The sequence below is a fragment of the Pteronotus mesoamericanus genome, unplaced genomic scaffold (assembly GCF_021234165.1).
Source record: "Pteronotus mesoamericanus isolate MK-2021 breed Mesoamerican mustached bat unplaced genomic scaffold, CSHL_Meso_final contig_50, whole genome shotgun sequence".
Taxonomy (NCBI): Eukaryota; Metazoa; Chordata; class Mammalia; order Chiroptera; family Mormoopidae; genus Pteronotus; species Pteronotus mesoamericanus.
In genome coordinates this window covers 33,965,675-33,989,885 of record NW_026555186.1, presented here as the reverse complement: position 1 = coordinate 33,989,885, position 24,211 = coordinate 33,965,675, and the positions used below count along the sequence as shown (strand labels likewise).

General features: G+C 36.7%; 1 protein-coding gene across 3 annotated transcripts in view; it reads right to left on the bottom strand.

The window, feature by feature from the left end:
- The window catches only part of VCAN (versican), a 105,005-nt gene that overhangs the window by 71,672 nt on the left and 9,122 nt on the right, over positions 1-24,211 (bottom strand). For all 3 annotated transcript variants that reach the window (XM_054578563.1, XM_054578564.1, XM_054578565.1), the window contains exons 2-5: positions 21,270-21,345; positions 16,766-17,146; positions 12,497-12,671; positions 12,284-12,411 (exon numbers count right to left, since the gene is read on the bottom strand). In XM_054578563.1, coding sequence (XP_054434538.1) covers positions 12,284-12,411; positions 12,497-12,671; positions 16,766-17,146; positions 21,270-21,339 — 754 coding nt within the window. In that variant the 5' untranslated portion in view covers positions 21,340-21,345. The remainder of the gene's footprint in view (positions 1-12,283; positions 12,412-12,496; positions 12,672-16,765; positions 17,147-21,269; positions 21,346-24,211) is intronic.

Here is a 24,211-nt window from a genome sequence, read left to right as displayed (position 1 = left end):
ACAATAAATTGATGTTTCTCTCTCTCGCTCAAATTAATCTATTAAAAAACTTATTACTGAAGATGTGGACCAGGAATATTATTAACTTATGGTTCAACTTCTAAGAACATAATTTCTAAAACTCTTCCACAGAAAACTGACGCGCCTTGAGATGTGACTAGGTATTGCAAAGAGAAAAGGCTCCATGGAGAACTGCATTTAGAAAAACAAACACAGGTCATTTGACGGGTTTCACTTCTGCAAGACTGCTCTGAGCATTTAATGTTATAGTATCTGTTGGGGATCTCACTCCACTTGACCAGAGAACTCTCCTTCGTTTCACAACCTACACCTCAATAGTCCATAGGTCTTTTTCATGGAATAGTTTCAAAACCATTTCTCTAGCGACATATGTGTTTCAATGAAAAGGAACCTCAATTGATCCATAACAACTATAACGTAGTATTGAGTTTCTGGTTGCCTATTTGTCAACCTGCTCAAGATAGAAGTAGAGTAAGTGGATCAGGTAACCACACAGAATCAAAGCAGGAGCCAAAAAACTAAAGGGAGTACAAAATAAAAGGCATATTAAGTTCTTTGTCTCTCAGAGTTGTTCCAAAGACTGCAAGTGAGCAAAGGGTGCTGGGACAGAGCAGGGAGCCCTGATGAAGTGCCTAAGACAGTTTTTAACCCAAACAGAGTAGATCATTTCTTTAAAAAGACCTTTTTGCAAAAGGTAAAACAAGATACAGCCAAAAAAGCATCAGTCTTTCTCCTCTATAACAAATCGTAGGCACGTCTTTCCATACCATATCCCTATATACTGACCACTTTTACACTGAGGAAGCAGTCAAGATACTAAGATTTTCAAAATTTTTATCGATCTACGTTCAGCTTTTAAGTTCATAGTTGGGAATTGCTTACAGGTCAAACTATATATTTTAAACTACAGCACAGTGGAATGAAATTAGATGGATACATATTGAGGCTGGGCCAGTAATAATAAAGTAATTCAGGTTTTGATCCAAAAATAAATAATCACAAGAGGATGCACCAAGAGAAAACACCTAAAATCCAGAGGCAAAACCAAATCAGGAACCAAAGAACAACAGCAACAGAAAGCAAACATGGGGAACCAAGCAAAGCAACTGAGTGCATTTGCTTGCTTTCTCTTCAGCAAGACTTAATTGGTCAGGTTGTATAAATTCCTACCCTGAGGGTATCTTAAAGGCACCTTTTTGCCTCTGATGTAGGCAGTAAAAGTTCCTTCTGAGTTTTTATTGCAGTACCACCTATAGAGTGAGAAGGGGGAAAGCAAAGCCTTCTGTGGGAGAAAACTCTATTTTATTAGGATAGGACACAGCTGTGTTCTATGTCCACACCTAAATACTTGTGACTAAACAATTTCATGTATTTTGGACTTACTGGATAACTGCCTTCCTGGAAGGCAGGTATCACATTTATAACTTGACAATGAGCCCACCATTAAGTTGGAGAAGTGGCCTCATCAAAGAAGCTACATCCATAGGACATTTATCAAATTTGTAACTAAAGTACAGATTTGGAACAAGTTTCCAAATGTTATCTACCTATGAGAGAATACTTCATTTTTCTCTAGATAAAGAAAGCAAATAAACGACAGGAAAGAAATACAGAAGATATCTTTTACATACATAAGACAATATATTACTTAAGATAAAATGTCAAGTTAATTTAAAATTGTAAGAATTCATTGAGGTAGATACATATACATTCACATTAGGATACACATAAGATATCAATGTAGAACAGAGGCTTTCACACACAGGCTAATTTTCATATTTTATGAAAAATATATACGTATTTTCAACCCATACTTTTCCTAAATTGAAAATTAAGTACTGTGGCTCTGAATATTCTTCTTACTTCAACTTCCCAGGGATGTCCTGGAAGACATTGCTGGTGAGACATTAATATCCATTGACATTCTACAAGCTGAATTCATCTTAATCGCGGGAATTAACATCATCAGAATTATTAAGGAAAAATACCCTTTAATTTGACAACTAACTATTATAAGACTCCCTGGAAACCGGATGATGCATGTTCATTTTCTGTATTTCTGATTTCTAAATGGAAAGGCTGTTTCCTGGCTAACACAAAAATGTCACATACTGAAAAGGCAAGGAATGATTAAAAAAAAAAACAAAACAAAAAACAAATCAACACATAAAAAATGACCCGCACTGTTCAAAACCAAAGTTTATACACAGGAGTCACTCAGAAAAATTATTAATGGGCGAGGATCTAAAGCAAAGGTGGGACAGAATCTTTCTCTTCTGTGGATCATTCCCTGTGATCACTAAGGTGAAAAGGGAAGTTGGCATCAGCAGATCACAAGTACTGCTCAATTCTTTCCTAGACTGTAGCTGATAGGCTCTCTCCGTGGTAGTCAAAGCTGAGACAGTTCTCCAGCTGGATGTATTTGCTGGGTAGTGTAATAAATGTTTATGCTTCTTTTGTTTATCTGTGCTCATAACCCTTCAATCCGGAACTATCTGGCCTAACAATTAGTTCTTATAAACTAATCATGATTCCCTTTGGCCATCTGAGAAGAGAACTCCCAAGATTTTTTTTTTTTTTGTTATTGTTGTTGTTATAAGGAAGTTAAAGATTTGTACATTTTCTTGCTATTTGCATCAAAAGGGTATATAAGTAATAAATGTGCGCAAAAGTAGATATGGTGCGAGCCGAGAGTAGTCACATGAAGTGAGCTTTAAATGTCCATGCAATAAAATCACTTATAGTATATGGCAAGTACTACGGTGATAAAAACAATTCAACGTAATTATTATTAGCTTTGAAGTTTTGACTTTTAAGTTTTTTCAAAGGAGCTCTCTTTTTTCTTTCTTCCTCTTTCTCTCTCTGTGTCATTTTTTGCCTGAGTCTATGTCCACAAGATCAAAGCAATGAAGGCTAATGCTCATTATCCTCTGGATCACGAAACCCATCAGCTGTACATGTGTGGCTAACAGCTAACATACACTGCTACATGATCTTTTGAGGGCTAATATTTGTAGATGATTCAAAAAACATGTCCATCCCCCCTAAGATTTGATCCTTTAACCTTCACAGAGACCACCAGCCTCCTGTTAACAGTGACAAGAAAACCTCCTGTTCTGCCAAAGTCACTTCGCTTCATTTCTAGCATTCGGCTGGTGATGTTTCTAATTTGTGGGGTGATGAGACCAGAGAGCCAGGTCAGCGCCTTTCCGACCCCTCCCTTGTCTTAGCCTGAAGTAGAAGCATCCTGTGGCTTAAAGCATAAAATTTGGGTTCTGAAATTTGTAACCTCTAATTAATTTTTAGAGAATTGTCATTAGTCAGCTTTAGTAGTCAGCTAGCCTTCTCAAAATCAAATAACATTCATGGGAAAAAGAATCCATGTATTTGTCAATGTGTTATTACATAAGAACTCATGTACATTGATTTGAAGGGTTGAAAGACACAGGAAACTCCACTAAAATCTAAACATATTTTTATGGTTTTCAGGATGTCGATCTTATTCTTTCCCATTAACAGAGCAGTAAGGTTTTACTTAGAGTGAGGAGAAACTTCTAAAAAGATTCTGGGTGCCTGTGTCCTGAAAATATATGAGAAATTGAATGTGTTATTTGGTCTGACAGGCACCGTATGGCTGCAGGTCAACACAGGAGCCATACAAAGCAAACTTGGCATAGTTTTTGCTTTTGTGTGCACTTGACTTTTTAAGTTTCACGGCTGAGAGGTAAATGGCCACTGTATTCCCAAAAAACCTCTTTGAATTCATAAGTCGAGGAGACTTTGACATCAAAACCTTAAAGCAAATGGCTCTTCAAAAAATTTGAAAAACATCTCATCATCATGGATCCAAAGAGTTAATATCCTTGAGATGGCAATATATCTCAAACTGATCTAGAAATTTAGTGCAATCTGTACTAGAATCCCAGATGGCATCTTTGTAGAAGTTGACAAGCTAATCTTAAAATTAATATGGGAATTCAATGGACCTGGAATAGCTAAAACAATTTTGTAAAAGAAGAACACAGTAGGTAGTCTCACATTTTCCAATTTGAAAATTTACTATAAAACAATAATAATCAAGAAAATGTGGTACTGGCATATAGAGACATAAACATCAATGGGATAGAATGGAGAGAAATAAACCCATATATCTATGATCAACTGATTTTCAACAGGATGCCAAGGCCATTAAAAAGGAAAAGAATGGTCTCGTCAACAAGTGGTGCAGGGATAACTGAACATCCATGTGCAAAAGAAAGAATTTGGACTCTGATCTCACACCATATACAAAAACTAACTCAAAATAGACCCAAATATAAATAAACCAACGTCATAAAACTTTGGAAGAAAATACAGGAGTAAGTCTTCATCACTGGGGATTTGACGTTTCCTTAACTATGAAACCAAAAAGTACAACCAACCAATGAAAAAGTTGATGAAATGGATTTCATACAAGTTAGAATCTTTTGTGCTTCAAAGGGCAGTACTGAGAAAGTAAAAATACTACTCACAGAATGGGAGAAAATATTTGCAAATCATATTCAGTGTCTGAAGAGGCACCTGAATCTAGAGTATTTAAAGAACTGTTACAACTCAATAACAAAAAAGCAAATAACCCAATTAAAAAATAGGCAAAGGTTCTGAATAGACATTTCTCCAAGAAGATATATAAATAGCCAAAAAGCATATAAAAAGTTGTTCAAATCATTAGCCATCAGGAAAATACAAATCAAAACGACTATCAGATAGTACTGCATTCCCATTAGGATGGTTATGATCGAAAAATCAGATAAAAACAAGTGTTGTCAAGAAAGTGAAAGCAGCAGGACCCCAAAATACTGCTGGTGAAAATTTATAATGGTGCAGCCACACTGGACAACAGTCTAGCAGTTCCTCAAAAAGTTAAAAATAGAGTTACCACATAATCCAGCAATTCCAATCATTGCAATCAAGTCAGTAATGCAATCATTACTCAAATAAGACGTAGAATATTTTCATGTGGTAAATCAGAGATGTGGGGCAGCTGCGAGAGCTGCTGCTCTGCTGGGAAGCCCGGTGGCCCTGAGAGCGAACTGCAGCGGAACAGAGCCAGGGGCTCACCCAATCCCTTATCCTCTCTGTGCCTCAGTTACCTTATCTTCAAAAGGAGGGGTTTTTTTGTTGTTTTTTTTAATGTCTGACAAGCAACCATATGATAGCTTCCTTCCTTATCCTACCTATGGCTACCTCACAGTCCATCTACTGAAGCCACCGCACTGAAAGAGGATGGCATTTATCAGAGGTGCCATGCCCGGCTGCCTTCGTCAAAGGCTCTTTGCTAGACCATTCAAACACTGAAACGGAAACAACTCCAAGTTCAGGTTCAAACCCCTAAAATGTTATGTTAATTTCCAAAGCCTATATAAGAAGCATAGCCGTAGCTGTGACCTATGATTTGTGAATGCTACAGAGAATAGCTAAAAAGTTTTCAGCATCTTATGGCACCAACCTCAATCCATGTGGAGAAGTTCTGTAATCCTGAACAATACTTGAATTATCTGCTGAACTTTTGGCTTTTTAACTGAATGAGCCCAGTATCACTAATTCTTAAATAACTCCCATGAATGAAGTATTCTATAGATTACATGCTGTAAATTCTGTTACAATTAGAAGTCAATCTGAGAATCTACAGGTAGGAAACCACACAATTTCCAGATTTGATACCTGCTTTTAGTCCAATTAATGCCCCCCAAAAAGGCCAGAACTAAGCCTTGTTCTAAGACCTGTTTGATGACATTCAGGCCTTTACCTAATTTTGCTTTGCATTTCTAGAGGAGCTCATACAATACCAAAAAAGAAAGGTTGTATTTGGCTCTAGGTCAGACACAAGGATGATGTGGAGGCATTAGACAAGTTATAGAGGTGACAGAGTGATCTTGGATTTTGACATGAGGAAGAAGTAGAAAAATTAATCTGTAATTTGTAAATAGCTACAAGGGAGCCAATCCCACAGAGGACAATTGACTGGGTAGGCAAGAAAGGAGAATTATTGTGAGAAGCTGGAAAAGAGAAAAGAGTATCTTTAGGAAGGAACTATTTCTGAGATACCACAGAAAAGAGTGAGAGAAGATATTCACAGAGAAAAAATAATCTCATGGTGATTCAATAAAGGTAAAAAATCCTTAGTAAATATAGTGGACAAAGCTTGGCATTTATTTGAAATATTATAGAAATGGAAGGGTGGTGGAAACAGTCTCCAAAAAACACAAAGTCTGGAGCAACAATGCCATTACCACCAAGTATTTTTTGAGTAATTATTACATGCCCATCCCTGGAAGAGGTCCTTCACTGTGGCTGAGAGAGTTATAAAAGACATTTAGGGCTTTATCTCAACATGGAGTTTATGGAAGTTTTGCAGAAATAAAACTAGGAGGTAACATTTTGTATCTGATGAATATGAAGCAACCAGAGGATAATTGACCACCGAATATGGGAACGTAGGTCTAGGAAAAGTGGGCGGTCAGAGCCAGGAGAGGTCAGCGTGGGAGGGGAGAGCCAAAGGCGAGCTCTGGGAAGCAGCGTTTTCAGGCACAAGGGAGGGCAGAATGCTGGGAAGCTACACGCGAGCGGGGTGCTCTCTGCGGGGACCAAAGCGACATGCAGGCGGGAGCAAGCACGGGGTTTGTGGAAGGCACATGTTGGAGAGAGGGAAACGAGGCCGCCTAGGGTGCCCCCCAGCTGGGTTTGAGGCGCTTCAAAAATCAGGCAGAGTGTGTGCTCAAAAGGAAGGCGGCAGAAAATTCACTACACAACACCGACTAGGTGATTCTTCGTGAGAATCAAAACCAGAGATGAATCGCAAAGGTGATTCACAAACTAGAAATATGAATATGTAAAGCAGAAGACAGGTTAGAGCTAGACATGCAAAACTAGAAATTAACATTTCATTTTCTTTCATTTTGTTCTTTTTGATGTACTTTTGCACCCAATCATCCTACAAGACATTTGACTTACAGTTTGTATACAAGAGAAGTGAAATGAAATTAAACAAACTACTACAGAAATTGGAGCAATGGAAAATTGGAAAGCACGTAAAATAGTGATGAAGCCTAGAGAGATGTGAAGTTTTCCAAGGGGCAAGTATAAAGCAAGGTGAGTAGAGTGGGCTCTTACAGCTTGGAAGTTAATATATTAATTCTATCATTTGTTCCTTTCCATCTATGAAGCACCTACTATGTGCCATGAAGATAATGGGATATACATGGTTTCTTCCCTCCCAGAACTCACAGGCTAGTAGGAGACAGGGAAGTGTGTAGGATGGTGATTATAGTCAGATATTCAAGTTCTAGAGATGGTAAATGTAAGAGAGATCAACTGGGACTCAGAAGAGGGATATGAAATGAATGAAAGAACCCACAGTACAGACACATCAAAGTTTAGGGAAACTTGTATGAGAGCCAGAGAATTGGAATAGTAGGACGGTAGTTATTCCAGATGAAGTAAAAGCCAAAAGCTAGGGCTACATAGAAATACAGATCGTAGAAAAATAGAATTTAGGTTCCCAAGGTCATCAATGTCAGAGGGGCAAGGAGCTCCTGGATCAATCATTTGTCAGATCTGGAGACAAGAGTGTAAGTATTGACTCATTTGCAAGAGGATAAAGGGGCAGCCATGAAAGAAAGCAGTCTGACCTTATCTACTACTCTCTGATTTATCTGCAGGGAGAAATAAACCCCTATATAAAGGAAACTATTGTCCTACAAGTACCTGCTATCATAAATAAACCAGATAACAATCTATTGATTTCATTAAAAAAGAATTAAAGTTCCCTTAAACGTTTGAGTGTTTTCTCAGCTGAAATATTTACATTAGACTCCATTCTTGCCAACACTCTTTTATCTACCTTATTTAGGAATCACGTTTTGCTCTAGGTACAACTATACACTTCCTATAAACTGCCAGTCTTCAGCACAGAAATACATTAATTCACAAAGCACTTTCAGAAGTACTTAAATTTTCAATTGACAAAGTGGACATGTTTATGTGCCCCTTGTCGGGATGGCGGGGAGACACCAGATTAATTCCTGAGGATAATGTTCTAATCAGAGAATAAACTGATTTCAAACACTGTAGTAGGGATAATATAGGAGTTCTTATTTTGCTACTGTATTGTTTTTAATCAATAATGTTCAAGCAGTTTATCATATTCAGAATGCCATCATGTAAAGTTACCCTTCTTCATAAAGTGATTCATTTCTAGTCATTTTCTTTATCCTTCAAAATACCAAGCAGGACTCAAACTTTAACAGACAATTGCCCTCCTAACATTTTAGATTAATTTTAATTTTAAGAAAGTTCCAGAGAAGAAATGTTATAACTTGTCAGGATTCCTTCTACATTTAACAGTATTCATTGTCAGAAAAAAAAATTTATATTGAACATAATTTATGGAGTTGAATTTTAATTAATTTCTTCATATTAAGAATTCAGTGGAAATAAAGACGCTTTCATATATCCATAAGCTATACTAATAGCTATTATATATGGAGCATTTACTTTGTGCCATGCATTGTGATAAAACCTTTACATATTAAACCCCTTCGTCTTCATACCATGAGTAAAAAGTAAGTATTCTTGTCTTCATTTCACATAAAAAGAAACTGGAGCTCAGAGAGGTAAAGGCTTGCTCAGGATCTCACAACTAGTAAATGACAGAGCTGGGACTCAGTTGAGGTCGTTCCCATTCTTCATTATAAGAAACTTAACTGCCTCCCAAGAGTCCTCTCTCAGCATTGTTATTACCACTCCTAAATAGCCCTAGTCCTTTACTCAGGTGTCTGCTACATAAACATCTCAGCTCTATTCTAAACCCTCTCAACATTTTCCAAATCTACCTTACGAGGAAATACAGATGAAGCTTCTTAATAAGGATTATTTTATAAAACATAATTTCTAGACTACTACTTTAGAATCTTAACTCTATTAGTTGCTTAGTAACAGTATGCTGTTACTGCATGATGGCTCATAAACCACCTTATCGTCTGGACCATTTCTAAGAACACAAACTAATATTGGAATGCTTGGTGGTGATTATAGCTAATGTAATTGTTCTTTTACTTATTAGGTTATTTTTTTAAATAGAATTCAAAATTGTATTCATATGCATAACTGTAAAAATCACCACCTTAGAAAAAGACCCCGATTCATTTTTCTCTTTTGTAAAGAAATATGTGTCAGGATGAATATTGGAAGTATAAAATAAGAAATAAGAAAAAAAAAAAAGAAGGTTGACATCCTGTCAACTAAATACCTTTGATGATAAATAACTAAATTAAAACAAAATTAATGTTATCTTGGACTAGGTTTAATTTTATACTTCAGTGGATTTTTCATTTTCCCATCTGGGATAATACGGCTGCTAATCTGAATCATTTTACCTTGTTCATAATTGTGACTTCACATGCATTCTGAGTACATCAATATCTTTATTTTTACTGCTCCACCACCTCTCCCACACATTCTTGGCTGTCAAAAATGCAATAAAATATAGGTGGGAATTATTATACCCATGAACATAGAAATTGATACCTCTTATGAGGAATTTTGGCTAACTTCAAATAATCTCTTACCAATGTGGCACTGAAACAACAGATGTACTATATAGTGAATTTCCCAGAAGAACTTTTATCAATTCACAGTTTATCCAATGGCCTTTACCTCAGAGAGAGGACGCTCACTTCAGTAAAGGAAGAACGGAGACCTTACAAGAATGATCCTGTGATCTTGTAACATCATCAGTCACAAAAGTCAGTCTGTAACCTCTCCACCCCACCCCCGACCACCAGCCCAATTTCAAGTTAAGAAGGATAAGATCAGTGTCCCAAGATTTGCTAATTATTCCAAGAGACAGAGAACAAGGAGGAAAACATTTCCAGCTCAATGTCACTGCAAACATACTGAATATATTCCAGAATTGTCAAGTTCCTTGATGAAACAAATATAAACTTTGTTACTCAGCCAACACAAACTTCAGCCAGGGCTTGAATTAGTATTTATACTGATTCTTTTATCTCTCTCTTCTAACTTTTATGTGCTAAAAGGAAAGGTTTAAATTCTGTTGCTTTTGTATAAATACCCAAACTAAATTTATGGTACATTACACATCACAAGGTTTTAGTCATCAAATATGTGAAACATTTGTCCTAAGTAATTGTCCAAAATGCAGCTGGATTACATTCAGGCATAAACTGGTTTTACAAATAACATTTGCCTTCGAAATGATGTTTACGGAGGTAGAAAAGGACCCCTGTACAACTAGTAAGCCCTTCTGTTTGTGTTGCACGCCCACACTCTCAGAGCACCTACTGACAGAGCCCGTTTTCCCTCACACACTAGCTGCAATATTCAGAACAGACTATGGGGGAGCCAGTTTTCAATAGGTTCCGAGTGGCTAGGGATCCTCAGTGATCCTGTCAAAAGTATTACCCGAAACAGGATTTATGGAAGACTCGGAATTTCTAGGGCTTCTGCAGAAGCAGAAAGTCCTCCGATTGGTCTCAAAATAAGTTAAGGAGTTTTCAGCCTCAGAAAGGGGTTCAGAAGCTGCATCCGGATAAGAATGAAGGACACACACACAGAGGGGCCCTTAGGCAGCCCTTCTGAGAGCACTGTGAGTACATGAGCCTGTCTTTCCTTGGTAGGAGGCTGGCTTGTGATGATTAATCATATTTGGGTCAGACCATGGATTGGTACTTGAAAGCCATCATTTCAATTATATTTGGTAAAGCTCTTTTAGGTAATTAGAACTTACAGATACTTCTAAAAAACTACTTTTGATTCAGTTCCAGTATTACCAATATTCCAGAAATTTTTATAACTATCATTCTGATAGATATTATTCTAAATTAAAATCTCTGTGATTAAACAAATTCCATGCTATTGAATTTGGATACAAATTTCCATCTTACTGAAACAGCAATAGCCAAATTTATTTCTTAGAACTAGAGTCTTCTACCAACCCTCTTCTAGTAAATGAAACTTAAAATAAAGGAAGAAGAAAAACTGGGTATCATATCTTGGACTTTAGATGTGGTTTTTCCCTTTTTTTCCTATACACAAAAGGGAAATCATTAGCATCTGAAGTTCTGGTTTAGAAAATACAATTACTGGTATTAAATGATAGCTGTAATAAGAATGTTAAGATGCTGGAGACCTACGCTTCAGCAGCCTCCTTATAAGCAGGCCCACTGAGTCAAATTTAGTCAGGGCACTGGGAACATATAAGCTGCTCCTCTTCTAAGCTCTCAATCTCTGAGGTTGTTTATTCAATTTATAAAATCATAAAATCATGGAATCATAATGTTGGATGAGAACATGGAAATTACCTAGTCTCATCTCCTAATTTTACAGATAAGAAAATTGAGATCACTCTTTTTATATGTACCCAGCCAAAATAAAATGTATAACTCAACTCAATACTTCTATTTATATATTTAGGCTTCTAAGCTATCCATTGATACAAATGAAATTCCATTTCAAACGTCACAGAACCTTGAATTTCATGTGTTTTATAATAAAACTACATACACCCCTTAGATAATGTTGCTACTATTGAACTTAAACTTATCTTTAAGCATCTCCAACTCATGCTGAGTGAGAAATGACAGTCTGAAGCCAATGAGACTGTAAGCATCTTTAAAGCAAGGTTTATATCTTACCTGGCTTCTCATCCCTAACAACTACAGAGTCTCTACCACAAAGTAGATGGTTTTTGTTTTTTGGGTTTTTTTAATGTGTTGTTTGGCCAAATGGATGAATGATTGCTCAGAATATCAGTGTAGCAAAATAAAAAAAGTGAAACATGAAAACTCCTCCTGGGGTAGCATATGTTATTTAGTTGTGTTTTTGGGTGTTTATCAGTACTTGGATTCACATTGGTTTGTCATCACTGGAATTTACCTGAAGTTCTCATAAGAATAGGTACCACCCTTACAGCTTTCTATTCTTAGTGCTCTAAAAGTGTGTTGGAAACAGTCCAATGGAAGCATGATGGAAAGAAAACCTGCTATTAACTAAAGACATGTCTAACCTGCATAACCATTTACACACCCCTTCTTCTCTTTCCACTTTAAGCTTATTTCACCACAGAATCATATGGTCTTTTAAACTCAGTGTTGCTGTTGGAATCCAAACAGGCATGAAGACTTGTTTTATTCCAGAATGCTCCTGGTCTTTCCTCAGTTTTCTCAGCGCAAATGAAACTAGAAAATTGTAAACCTCTCACCATCCAGAGAGTCCACGTAACAATAAACGTCATAAGTTTCATGAGGAGAACGCAATCCATACGTCCTGACGCCTTTCTCCCCCATCATGTCTCCATAACAACCTTCTCGGGGAGTCCGGATGGGATATCTGGGGAAATAAAGGACTAATAATTAGCTCTTGATTCTTACTCCCAAGTTGATGAATTAAAGCCTGTGGCCTCCAGACATCTCACCTAACAGTCTGATCAGCCAGCCAGCCTGCGTCACACTGTTCAAACCCATCTTCATAGGCAGCATTGAGCTGATCTGGATTTGCAATGACTGCTCCAACGTCCGAACAAGCCCTCTTCGCATTCTCAAAATTCAGAGTGTACCTGCTGGTGGCTGCCCTGTAGTGAAACACAACCCCTGCAAAGATAGCAGCAAAGAGTTACGGGCATGTTCAAATCTGCCACCACAATGTGCCAAGTTTCTCATTGGAGCAATATATCAAATTATTGCTAACATGGTAATAACATCATGATAATTTATTATTTTTAATTCGTGTAGCATTATGCAAAATTATGGTGATATAAGGAGCACCAGAAATGTCATTCACCTGGGTGTCCCATTCTGCTCCATTGGAAAGTTCCCGAGCCATAAATTTTCTGTTCACATGTACACATTCTAAGATTTAAACCACTAAGTCCCAAAAGGTAGATAGTTGTCCTAATGCAGGTAGTATTCAGGTTATCATGTTCACACTCAACAACTAAAAGGAGGGGGTATTGCAAGAGATAAAAAGAGTTAAAGGGACCACAAGGCTAAGTTCTACTTCATGATTTTTCCCAGAGACAACTCAAAAGAAGTGCACAGAACATTCATTAACAGCACTTCTCTCAAAGATAAAACATATTTACTTTCAGAGACAATATACTAAGATGGAAAAGATACTGCACTACACATGAGAGAGGAGGCTTGTTTTAATCTGTAATTAACTCCTTAAACATATACAAATCCTTAATCATGTACTGAGCCTTAATTTCTTCCTCCTTGAAGTGTAACTAATATTATTTATGTTCTTTGACTGATTTGATGTTCAAATTAGGTAAAGGATTTAAAAATGTTGGATAGGCTACTAAGTACTACTCAAATGTTTATCATATTTACTATCTGACCAGCATAATTTAGGGTCTCCCCTGCAACAGAAAAAATGTAGGACTTTCATCCCAAAGACGTCCTGAAGTAAAGTCAGGAATTCTGGTACTTGTTGGGAAACGCCCTGTCTGGTTTCAGGAACTGTAACCCTGCCGACAGGCGGGAGGGCCCAAAGGCTGGAAATAATCAGGGAGGCCTTGGAGAAAACAGGCTTCTGACAAGACAAAACCTGTCCCCCATGGCAGGGGCATAGCTCTTGCCTTTCTGCTTTGCCATGTGCTGATCGGTAATCCATGACAGGTAAGTTATCTCAAGCTGAGATGACAACCTAAGACAGATATCGATCGAGTACTGGCAGCAGACAAGAAATTGGGGGACACAGAGAAAAGGCAAAAAGGCCTGCACCCCTCGGCTAGGCTTGGACATGGCCAGAGTCCTCATTCTATCTGAAAGAAGTCTCCTTGTCTCTTGGCGGCTCCCTCCCCTCGCCTGGCTCAGGCTCGAAACAATACCAGAGTCGGTCCTAAACCAGATCTGGCGGTTCCCAGGGAAATCAGGCCTAAAAGTAAATTCTTTAAAGTGTGCTTCGTTCTTCCCTCAGAAGCTCTAGCCAGCTCTTGCTGGGAAGGAAATTTACATTATTCACAGACCCTAACCCTATACCCTTGGGCACTCTTGTGTTTACTACGCTCTCCTGTTTAGTTGTCTCTCTTGTTTACTGGTCTCCTCTAGGCCCCATGTCAATTGCATGTCAATTGGCGTGTTCCTACCATTTGTTTTCTTCAAAACATCACCCATTCTCTGTAAACATTAACATACAGATGTAATGAGAGAGCCTGTGCATTCCTGTTACCTAGCCCCACTGATAATCCTTTCAATAAAAGCCTTTGAACAAAGGGGCTCTGGGCCTTCCCCACTAGGGGGGATGTGCCACGTCCCCTCTCCTGGCAAACAGAGAAGTGTCTGCGATGACTCGTGTTTGTTCCCCTCAACTTGTGACACCACCGGGACGGGCTCTGTGGGATTCGGAGTCCTGACCCCATCTCAGCTGGCCCTGGATGGTAACCCTCAGATCGGAGCCCCAAATGGGGGTGAAAAGGGACCATGCTAGAGGTACTTGTCTCAAATTCCATATTCTTGTATTTTAGGAGTTGTGTAAACTAGTAGTTCTTGCTGTGCTCCAGGGCTTGGGGAATTGTCAAAGGGCTGGGGAGAAGCAGCTGGGGTAGAGCTATGGGTCCTCTCCTCCCATTTCAGCAAGAGCATCTCTGTTTTTAACTGGAGTAAATATGGTGACTCACTTCTCTAAGCCTGCAAAATGAGTCGAGCTAATGTGCCAGAGAAGTCACCGGAATATAGAAATTGGGGTACCTGGGTCTCATGGATGAGATTTTGAGTCATATCATTTGACTATTTTTCTTTTTTGTTATGCAGAATGAATTGTGGTTTCTGAAATATCTTCCACTCTCCTTTTATTCCTAGTACTTCACTGGAGTTGACAAAAATCTGCCTTTCACAGCCCGACTGCTAGCTATAAGAATCTCTCACATGTCCATCCTTAGCTTGTCAGGTTTGTGCCAATGAAGTAACTATAAGGGAACAGACCGGCCATATCATAGATAAACACATGTGATCAGGGTCAACACAAAAAGACCTGCACAGGCACCAAGTAAGATGCATTGACAACTAACTTTTGTGTTCCAATTCCTGATATTCAAAAAAAAAATCATCAAATGCTTTTCAGAAAATTTGTACCATTACAGAACTACTCTGAAATGGCCAAGTATATACGGTGGTATTTGGTAAGTATGAGAGATAACTTCTAATAATCTCTAAAGCAAAGCAAGAATTTGAAGTTTTAAATTAGCCTTATGTCGACTGAAGCTTCAAATAGTCTTCTTGATAATTAAAAATCTTCCATGTGCACTGAGGATTGGCAGTAAAAGGCACAAAGGGGCCTCCATGACCAAGGCAATGCATAACGGTCTGTTCAAGGATCTGCAACTGTTGGGATAAATTGAATACCTCACAGGGCCAAGGAGATTAAGCAGAGGATTTTATTGTTTCAGAGGGGTGAGGAGCAAATCCATTGCTAATTCTTTAACAATGATAATTATAAGTTGTTAAATTGTTTGAGGGGGTTTAAATATACATTTAATATATTTATATTATTATATTATGTGTTTTATACATAGTGTGTATCTAACACAATTACTTATGTATCTAGACAAATACTAATAGCAAAAAAAACTGTATGCTAACTAAAATAAATGATAAAAAAGCTTAAAAGTGCAAAGAACACAGGATATTTAGTGGATACTTGGATAATATAAAAATAGATTTATAGAAGCAAGCAATAGAACCTGAATATAAAAGGATGTCCAGAAAATTAATTTGTTGCATCTGAAATTTAAAGTATTTCCTTTTGGCTACACAAGAAAGTGTTTTTAATAAAGCCCTTTGTATATATTTCTGAAAGGTAAATATATTATAGGGAAATGGAGGGTTGGAAGAAAAATCTGTTCTATCATGCCTGGGTATTAGAATTTTGCTTAGTAACTTGCCAAAATATTCTGCTTCCAAGAGCTATGGCATTATGTGTGTACCCAATTAAAGCAATTTTTCTTTGCTTTGCCTCCTAACTTAAATTCAAATGACATATAAGCCACCACTGAAAGAAGGCTAAAACCAAATGTTTCATTGCAAGGCAAAGAATAACAATTATCATCATAACCTTAAAAAAATTCACTGAGTTCTTGTTTTGATCCAATTCAAATGCTTATTGCATTTTGGCCTTTTAAAGGTACTGTCATAGGTACCACATTACTTATTAAGTGTCTTCTTTGTTCAACATAAATTAAGACAGAATTTATATTTCTTAAAAGCAAACTCAAAGATTTTAATGCTCATGCTAGAAGACTGAGGAAAAAGTTTTTGGGAGTGTGTATATACATGTATATGTTGTGTACACGCATATGTGTGTATGTATATGTGCATACACACATATGTAAAAATTAAAACAAAATGTAGATTAGCCTTTACAATCTTAAAAAGCAATATCAATAGGTCTCAATAATGAGTAGTGATCTTGAACTATATACCATGTCTTCAGGTATTCATTATTTCCAGTATACAAACTATATTTTCCACATTGAATCATTCAAGTTGCTATGCAAGAAGTGACCTTCCTCAACCCTCGAACAAATAACAGTTTGTTTTTGCTGAAAGACATGGACTGTTGGGATGATTGATGGTTTTTCCACTTTGTCCAAACCTTGAAAATATTTACTTTTGAGTACTGTTTCGAACACTTCTGAACCAAGTATCATGTTATACTACCTTCTTATATATTCCAAAAGCCTTACCGTTCACAGTCAATGATACCATGTGCTGGATGTCTTCAATCCCGTACAAGACATCGCAGCGATAGAGGCCTGTGTCGCTTGCGAGCAGTTTGTCCATGGTGAGTGAGGCATTGCCCACATCCTTGAGATATGTAGGCACAGACACTCTCTCTTCATAGCCCTTGCCAATCTTGATATTCCCGTCATGAGCCACGAGAACAGTAGTCTCCTTTAAATCTTTTCCACTCTTGTCCAATTCAATCTTAGACCATTTGATTCGGGGAAATTTGCTGGTGGTGTTGTAACTGGGTGGTAAGGTAGGCATGGTTGGAAAATTACAAGGAAGGATGACTTTTCCAGAGAGGGACCCGTTAATAATACGAGGGCTTTTGTTCACTTTGACTAGAAGAAAGAGAAAATACCAAATGAATAGTCCTAAAAAAATCCAGTCTATTAATTATGTAAATGGTAAGAAGCCCTTACAGATATTTGTTACATCTTCAATATGTGAAATAATGAGAGTAATTTTATATACAGAGAATAGTACACAGTTTCAATGCTGTTTTATAACAAAGGCAGAGATTAATAATATTCATCTTATATACCAAAATATGCATTAATATTAAAGTATTTGTAACTCAGTGTTTAACATGAACAAATAAGTGATACTATAAGGTAAGTATAGGAAGGCAAGCAATCAAGAACAAAAGGAGACTAGAATCAGCAATGCAGGTTTAAAAGACTGGATCAATGTTAGAGCAGTTGAAAGGTGAATTTATGTCACAGGTCAGAAGATGAAAAACATTTGTTAAGATAACTGCCACATTACCTTAGAGGAAATGAAAATAAAATTTAAAGAGGAAGTGAAAATAAAAAAAATGTACTTCAGTAGAGTGGAGCAGGGGGAAGTCTAACACTTGAAAGGACCCTCTTTGGTTCAGTGTTTGAACCAAAGGCTTTCATTATAATGACAGATCCAGCTGCAATCACTTTGCAGTGAAACCTTACCTCTAGATTATATCCTGGGGGAAAGTTAGCATCTGTTCACCTAACCCTCCTAAAGTAGTAACCTGCACAATGTCTTTCTGTTTAAGCCCTTAAACTTTTAATGGAAAAGCACGTATTGGCTACAATTTAACACTATTACATACAAAAGAAATGTTCTTTTACTCTTATAGGAATCCATACCACCTCCCACCCCATCTTCCAGTATCTACTAATTGGCTGGCTAGTCAACTGATGGTAATAACAATAGAAATTATCATTAATGCAGAAGCAACTTCCACTTAATGAAACATGATGAACAAGTTAATAGTAGGTGGAATGAAATAGTAATTCATAAGTAACAAAATGATGTATATCTAATGCTTAGTGTGTTAATGGTCAAAGCAGTTGGTAACACACATGTCAATATGGACATACATCAGAAATTATATAGTTGTCAATATAGCTCTGCAGATTCATTTGGGGATAAGTCATTTTGAAAATTGCAGAAAGATATGGAGATATTATGCTCTTTAAGAAAAAAATACTCTCTATTGCTAGAGATTGAAATTTAACTTCAGAAAGACTGGCTTATAAGATATTTCATGTGATACAAATAAATCTAAATAATTAATACAGTATTATATTTACTGTATATATAATAGAAACCAGTAACTATTCCAAGTTTATAATGATCATTGCTGTCATAAATTTATCACCTTACTAACCTATGTATAGTTTGTCCAAAACAGGATTTAAGGCACTCAAGAGTAAATAAAAATAAAATGAAGTGTGCTATTAGCTGCATGAAGTCTTCAAAATGTTACAAAGACTATTAGTATTTTGGAATGTAATAGCAAGTCAATAATTCTATTTGTAATGGCCTCCTTGGCTTATAAAATAAACTCTCTTGCTTAAAGCCCATCCTCAGAGTGAAACTGACCCAATACCTCACTGAAGATACTCCACTAAAGAAGTGACACTCAAGATCCCAGCTGGCTGGTGACAGACCTGGACCAGAACATGTCTTCTTACACCTAATCAAAGCATCTTTCAGCTTTGGTATTTATTTGGTATTTGGTGTTCCTTAATGTTAGTTACTGACCTTTTGAAGGCCTAAGAATAAACAGAAAAAACCTTAAGATATAGGCACTTGTGTTGACGTACAACAATGTACTACAGTATATCCCACTATGAACTTGGAAAATCTGTTTTATGTGGATCTTACATTTTCAACTTTTTCCTCTCAGATGAAAAAAAAATTCTTCTGAAATTAGCCCCAACTAATCACTTCTCTTAATTGTGATCATAGATATACGGAGAACTTGATTCTTGGAGTAAAGAATAATACAGTGGTTAAGAGCATGGTCTGGGTTGGGGGAGATGGTAAGGCCTCTTTGAGAATGTAAGAATTGTGATATAAATGCCCTAGATGGCTACTAGAGTCTAGGATCCCCAAATCTGTTAGCGGTTCAGGAGCTGTTTTTTTCAGCATTTTCAGGAAGTAAAGGTGAAGGAGCCCAACTGCCTGTGTTCAACTCCAGGATCCGACACTAAATTGCTGTATGATCTTCTGCATTAACTATACGTCCACACCTTTTGGTACTGCAGTTTCCTCATCTGCCAAATGAGGAGAATAAAAGGATGTATCATTAGAGAGTTAAGATTAAATTAACTATGCAAAATACTTTCAATAATGCCTAACACACTAAAATTACTCAATATTTGTAGTTATTATTATACTATGTTCAAATACTGTCAAGGAGGTATAGCATATTTTTTTTTAATTTTGGGGTGAATTCTTTTTTTTTAAGTAGAAAGTCTAAACTTTGTTTTAAATGAGGGATGGTTGCTCTGTCCTTCCAAGTTCTCCTACTGCTTTATCTGTAATTCCCCTTCTATTACTACCAACCCAAATCAGCTCCCTTTTCTATATCTCTTTTCTATATCCTCCTTCTTCATTAGATGCTGCTATCCTTTCCTTTCTGTGACATTCACCTTTACTCCTGAAAATACTGAAAAAGACAGCTCATAACAGATTGGTGGACCCTAGACTCTGATGGCCATCTAGGTCATTTATATCCTAATTTAAGTTTTACTTTCTCAAAGAGGCCTTACCTCCTCCCCCCAACCCAGATTATTATCTATGATGTCACACTGCTTTATTTTTATCAGTCTGAAAGTACCTGAATTGTTTGCTTACTTATCATCTGTCTCATATAACTAGTGGATTAAATTTAATGAAACTGAGGACGATGGTATATCCCTGTACACCCATAATTAAGCATGGAACATAGAAGATACTCAAACAATATTGTCAATTGTCAATATGAATGGATGGGGTGGGAGGTAGGTGGATGAATAAATAGATGGATGGATAGATGAAGTGATACTTAAATTTTGAGTACTTAAGAATGAGTTGAAGTAGAACTGTAGAGAACAAGAGACTGGACCGCCAAGCAGAAAAAAATTACATATGAAAAACCAGGTAATATAAAAGTCTTTGCATGGAATGGCGAAATACTTCAGAAAATCTGAAGCATAGAGTGAGTGTGAGAAAGACGTGGATGTTGTGTCTGGAGAGGTACACCAAACAAGAGTAAGTCATGGAAGCTCAGGGCAGTATTGTTCTTCATGAATCATAGTCCACGAATTTGAAATTATAAAATATTCATTTGGTGGACATATAATTTAAAGCTAATAAAAACAGTTTATGTGAACTTATCTAGTTACTTTGAAAAAGATGGAGAAAAGAAAGGGAAGTAGGAGCAAATACTTGGCTGTCAGTCTTCTTTTTATCTTCTTGACCTTTCTCAAAATCTAGTCTTCTGAGAGTGTGATAGTCTTTTATTTTTAGGAAAGTCTTGGAGTAGTATTGAAGATGGGAAATTTGCCCAATGATATATGCAGTTGGCCCTCCATATCCACAGGTTCTGCATCCACAGATTTAACCAACTGAAGATTGAAAATTTTTTTTAATGTTATGTTGCTGATGAGCAATAGGTAGTTAAACCTAGATGGTTGCCTCTGCACTGAACGTGTACAGACATTTTTCCCTGTTATTATTCTCTAAACAATACAGTATAACAACTATATAGCGTTCATATTAGGCATTATAAATAATCTAGACATTATTGGTTTAAAGTATACGGGAGGATGTGCATAGGTTATATGCATATACTATGCCATTATATATAAGAAACTTGAGCACCCATGGATTTTGGTGTCTGTGGGGAGGTCCTGGAACCAACTGCACATGGATACTAAGGGATGACTCTATGAGCCTTTTGCACAGTGTGGAAGTAATCTGGGAAGTTACTGAAAGCCCACCTGCTTCTTTGGCATCCTGATCATTATTATGTTTTGATTGATTTATTTAAGACCACTATTTTCAGCCTCATAATATTTTAACTAAAAGTTTTCAGCACTGAATAGATAAAAAAATTAATCCTTTATTCTAGTTATTCCATATTGCCATTCCATTTTCCAGCATTAAAATTTTCATTTCCCTTAGTACCAAATGCATTATTACCACACTCACCTTTACGTAGTGCATGAGTTGCTATTAAGGTAGAGCACATCAATAAGATGCTTTTTATATTAATCAACATCTTGTCCTGGAAATGAAGAAAAATCCAAAGTAAATAATAAGCATTCAGGTTTATGGTGGGCTATACACCCCATGCTACTTATACATTGTATACAATGAGAGTACTAGAAGCAGCCCCTTCTGGATTGTAAAAATAGGAAAGGAAATTGCAATAGAAGAAGCTGTCTCAACACCTTATTAGTTTGACTCTCGCACAGTGCAGTAGTTACCAAAATAATCCCAGAACCCAGTTTTGAGACATAACAATATGAATGTGTGGGATAACCACAGCTGGGTAAGCTGTAGGAAGAACAATAAAGACCACAGCCTTCATTACTGGTGGCTAGGAGCTGGCACAAAGAGAGATGGGTGACCACAAAGTCTATTTAAAAACAGGAAATTGGTCATAGATGGAGCAAAAGAAGATAGGAAAGCAACAGGCAGAAAGGTTGATAGAAGAGTATTCACATCATGCGTGAGGTGGAAAGGCACCTGTTGGTGGTTCATGTGCCTGGTATCAAAACAGGGAATAAAGACTTCAGCAGGCTTTTTAAAGCACAGACTCAATTTAGTTTCTAGGTGGCTGAAGAAACAAAATAAATGTATTATGAGGAACTGTTAATTACAGAAAAAGGCCAGGGCTTGTCATGAGTTTTAAAGCCATTCTAGCAGTTCTGAAGTCTGAAGGGTAAAGAATGAGAGAAAACTCATCTGAGTCAAGAAACCCTGCCCTGGCTTTGCCATTAATTTATTGTGTGACTTTGGGAAATACATTTTAATAAACTGAGACTTAGATTGGTCCCTTCTGGCTCAAATTTCTATGAAGCTGTAATTATGAGGACGGTAACAACCAGTGTTGGGGACATCTAGAAATCAAAGAGCCAATCTCTGAAGAATTGCAGATTATTTGATCTCCACAGTTGTTCCCTTCTCAGCCACATTTAGAACTATTCTATAATAGCCATTGTTGGTTGGCTACAAATAGCTATTCTTCTTTCTCCTTTCGTATAAAACTCTGATTCCATTATAGCATCTACCCTCCTTCATACAGCCGTATACTTTAAAGGCACCAGGGTCAAAACCCCATCCAAACAGTGATTCTGATTGTCTTAAGGAAATCCCATTCCTGTCACCAGGGATCAGTTTTGGAATAAATATATAATGCAATTTTGGCCAATGAGATGTGAGGAGATCTCTCCGGGCGTTCAAAAAGGTGCTCCTGGGAAAGGTATATTTATCTTAAGGAGAGGGAGATGGGGGGGGGGGGGGAGAGAGAGAGATTGTCACTTTTCTTCATTGCACATTGTCATGACAGGATTTTTTTTCTCTAACTGTTGTAGCCATATTGCATCTATGAGTGTATAAGATAGCCTCAGGGCATGAAGCAGAGAAAAAATTAGAAGAAACAGAGCTTAAACCTACAATGAACCATATCTTTGAATTTTCTTTTATGTGAAATAATACATTCATTTATTATTTAAACCCAGTAACACAAGGGCTTTTTGTTACTTATAGCTGAAGGCATCCTAACTGACACATATTTGAGTTGGTGCCCTAAATGACTTCCTAACACTTTCCTTAGAAAATGTCTTAATTCTATATTATTTAGGAAACCTACATTGAAAACCACCAAATGCTAAAAGAATCAAAGTCCAATTAAGCTCAATTTTAATTTCATAATTTATGCCAGTTATTCCATTTCCTGTATATTCTTCTCTATCTGAATGCTTTATTTTTATATATCTTGAAATGTGTTAGAACTGATCTAAAACAAAATTATAAAATTCCAGATATTTCCTGAAGAACATTTTTTAACCTAATACATTGTATGTGTAAGTTTCATCTATAGGCCATTTGACAACTCACAATGAAAAACATACAGTTAATAATCCTAAATTAACCTCGACAATTAAGTTTATTATTTAGCATATGATTATTATGATACACTAATAAATGTTGTTAAACACTAACTGGGAAATTAGATTTCTACATTTCTGGATTTCTTATAAGATACCACAGCAAACAGAAAGTATACACCTGTATCTCAATGCCACTGCAATATTTCAAGGAAAAATAAAAATATGGATTTCATATACTCTATAATTATAAGTTTCCAAAAAATAAAATGTTAGATTTTATCATAAAATAGTATTAAAGTATATTCTATGAGGATTAACTAAACCCAAATAAGAAAACTTTCTATAAATGTACTTATAAACAATAATTTCTCATCATCCTTCAAAAAATTGTTCTCAGTTTTCTTTTTTTCAGGAAAACTATTTCTAAGCCTAATGTTAAAAGTCTGGGCTCCACTGTCAAATAGCCCTGAATTCAAGTTCTGAATCATTTACTTACATTCTGTGATTTTGGGTAAGTTACTAATTCTCTCACTTTCAATAGCTAATTAGTTGTGAAAAGTAGTGCTTAATTACTGGAGTGATTGTGAGAACTGATACAATAATGCACATGACATATAGCTCAGTGATAAACAGGGTACTCAGTACTCAATATTTATTAAAATTACTAATTTAGTCTTTCTACAGCTGTTCTCTTCATGGTTTCATAGTATTAATAGTAAGAAGAAGTATTTGAAGCTTCTCGATTTGAAAATTATAAGCTGGGTTACTGCTACAGAAGCCGTGTGCAACTTTACACTTACAATACATTGTCCTATGTGCTTTGAATAGGTACTTGTAAACATGTTTTATGTCCTCTGTAGAACTAGCTCTGGGAGGCAGAGCTCGTATCATATTCATCTTACTAATTCCCACAATATTACCACAAGTGCCCGGTTTAGAGTAGATCTTCGAAGAAGATCTGTACATCAACCAAATGCATGACCAATGCCTCCATTTCCTATTCGGAAACACGCTTTGAAGCAAAGTGCCAACAAT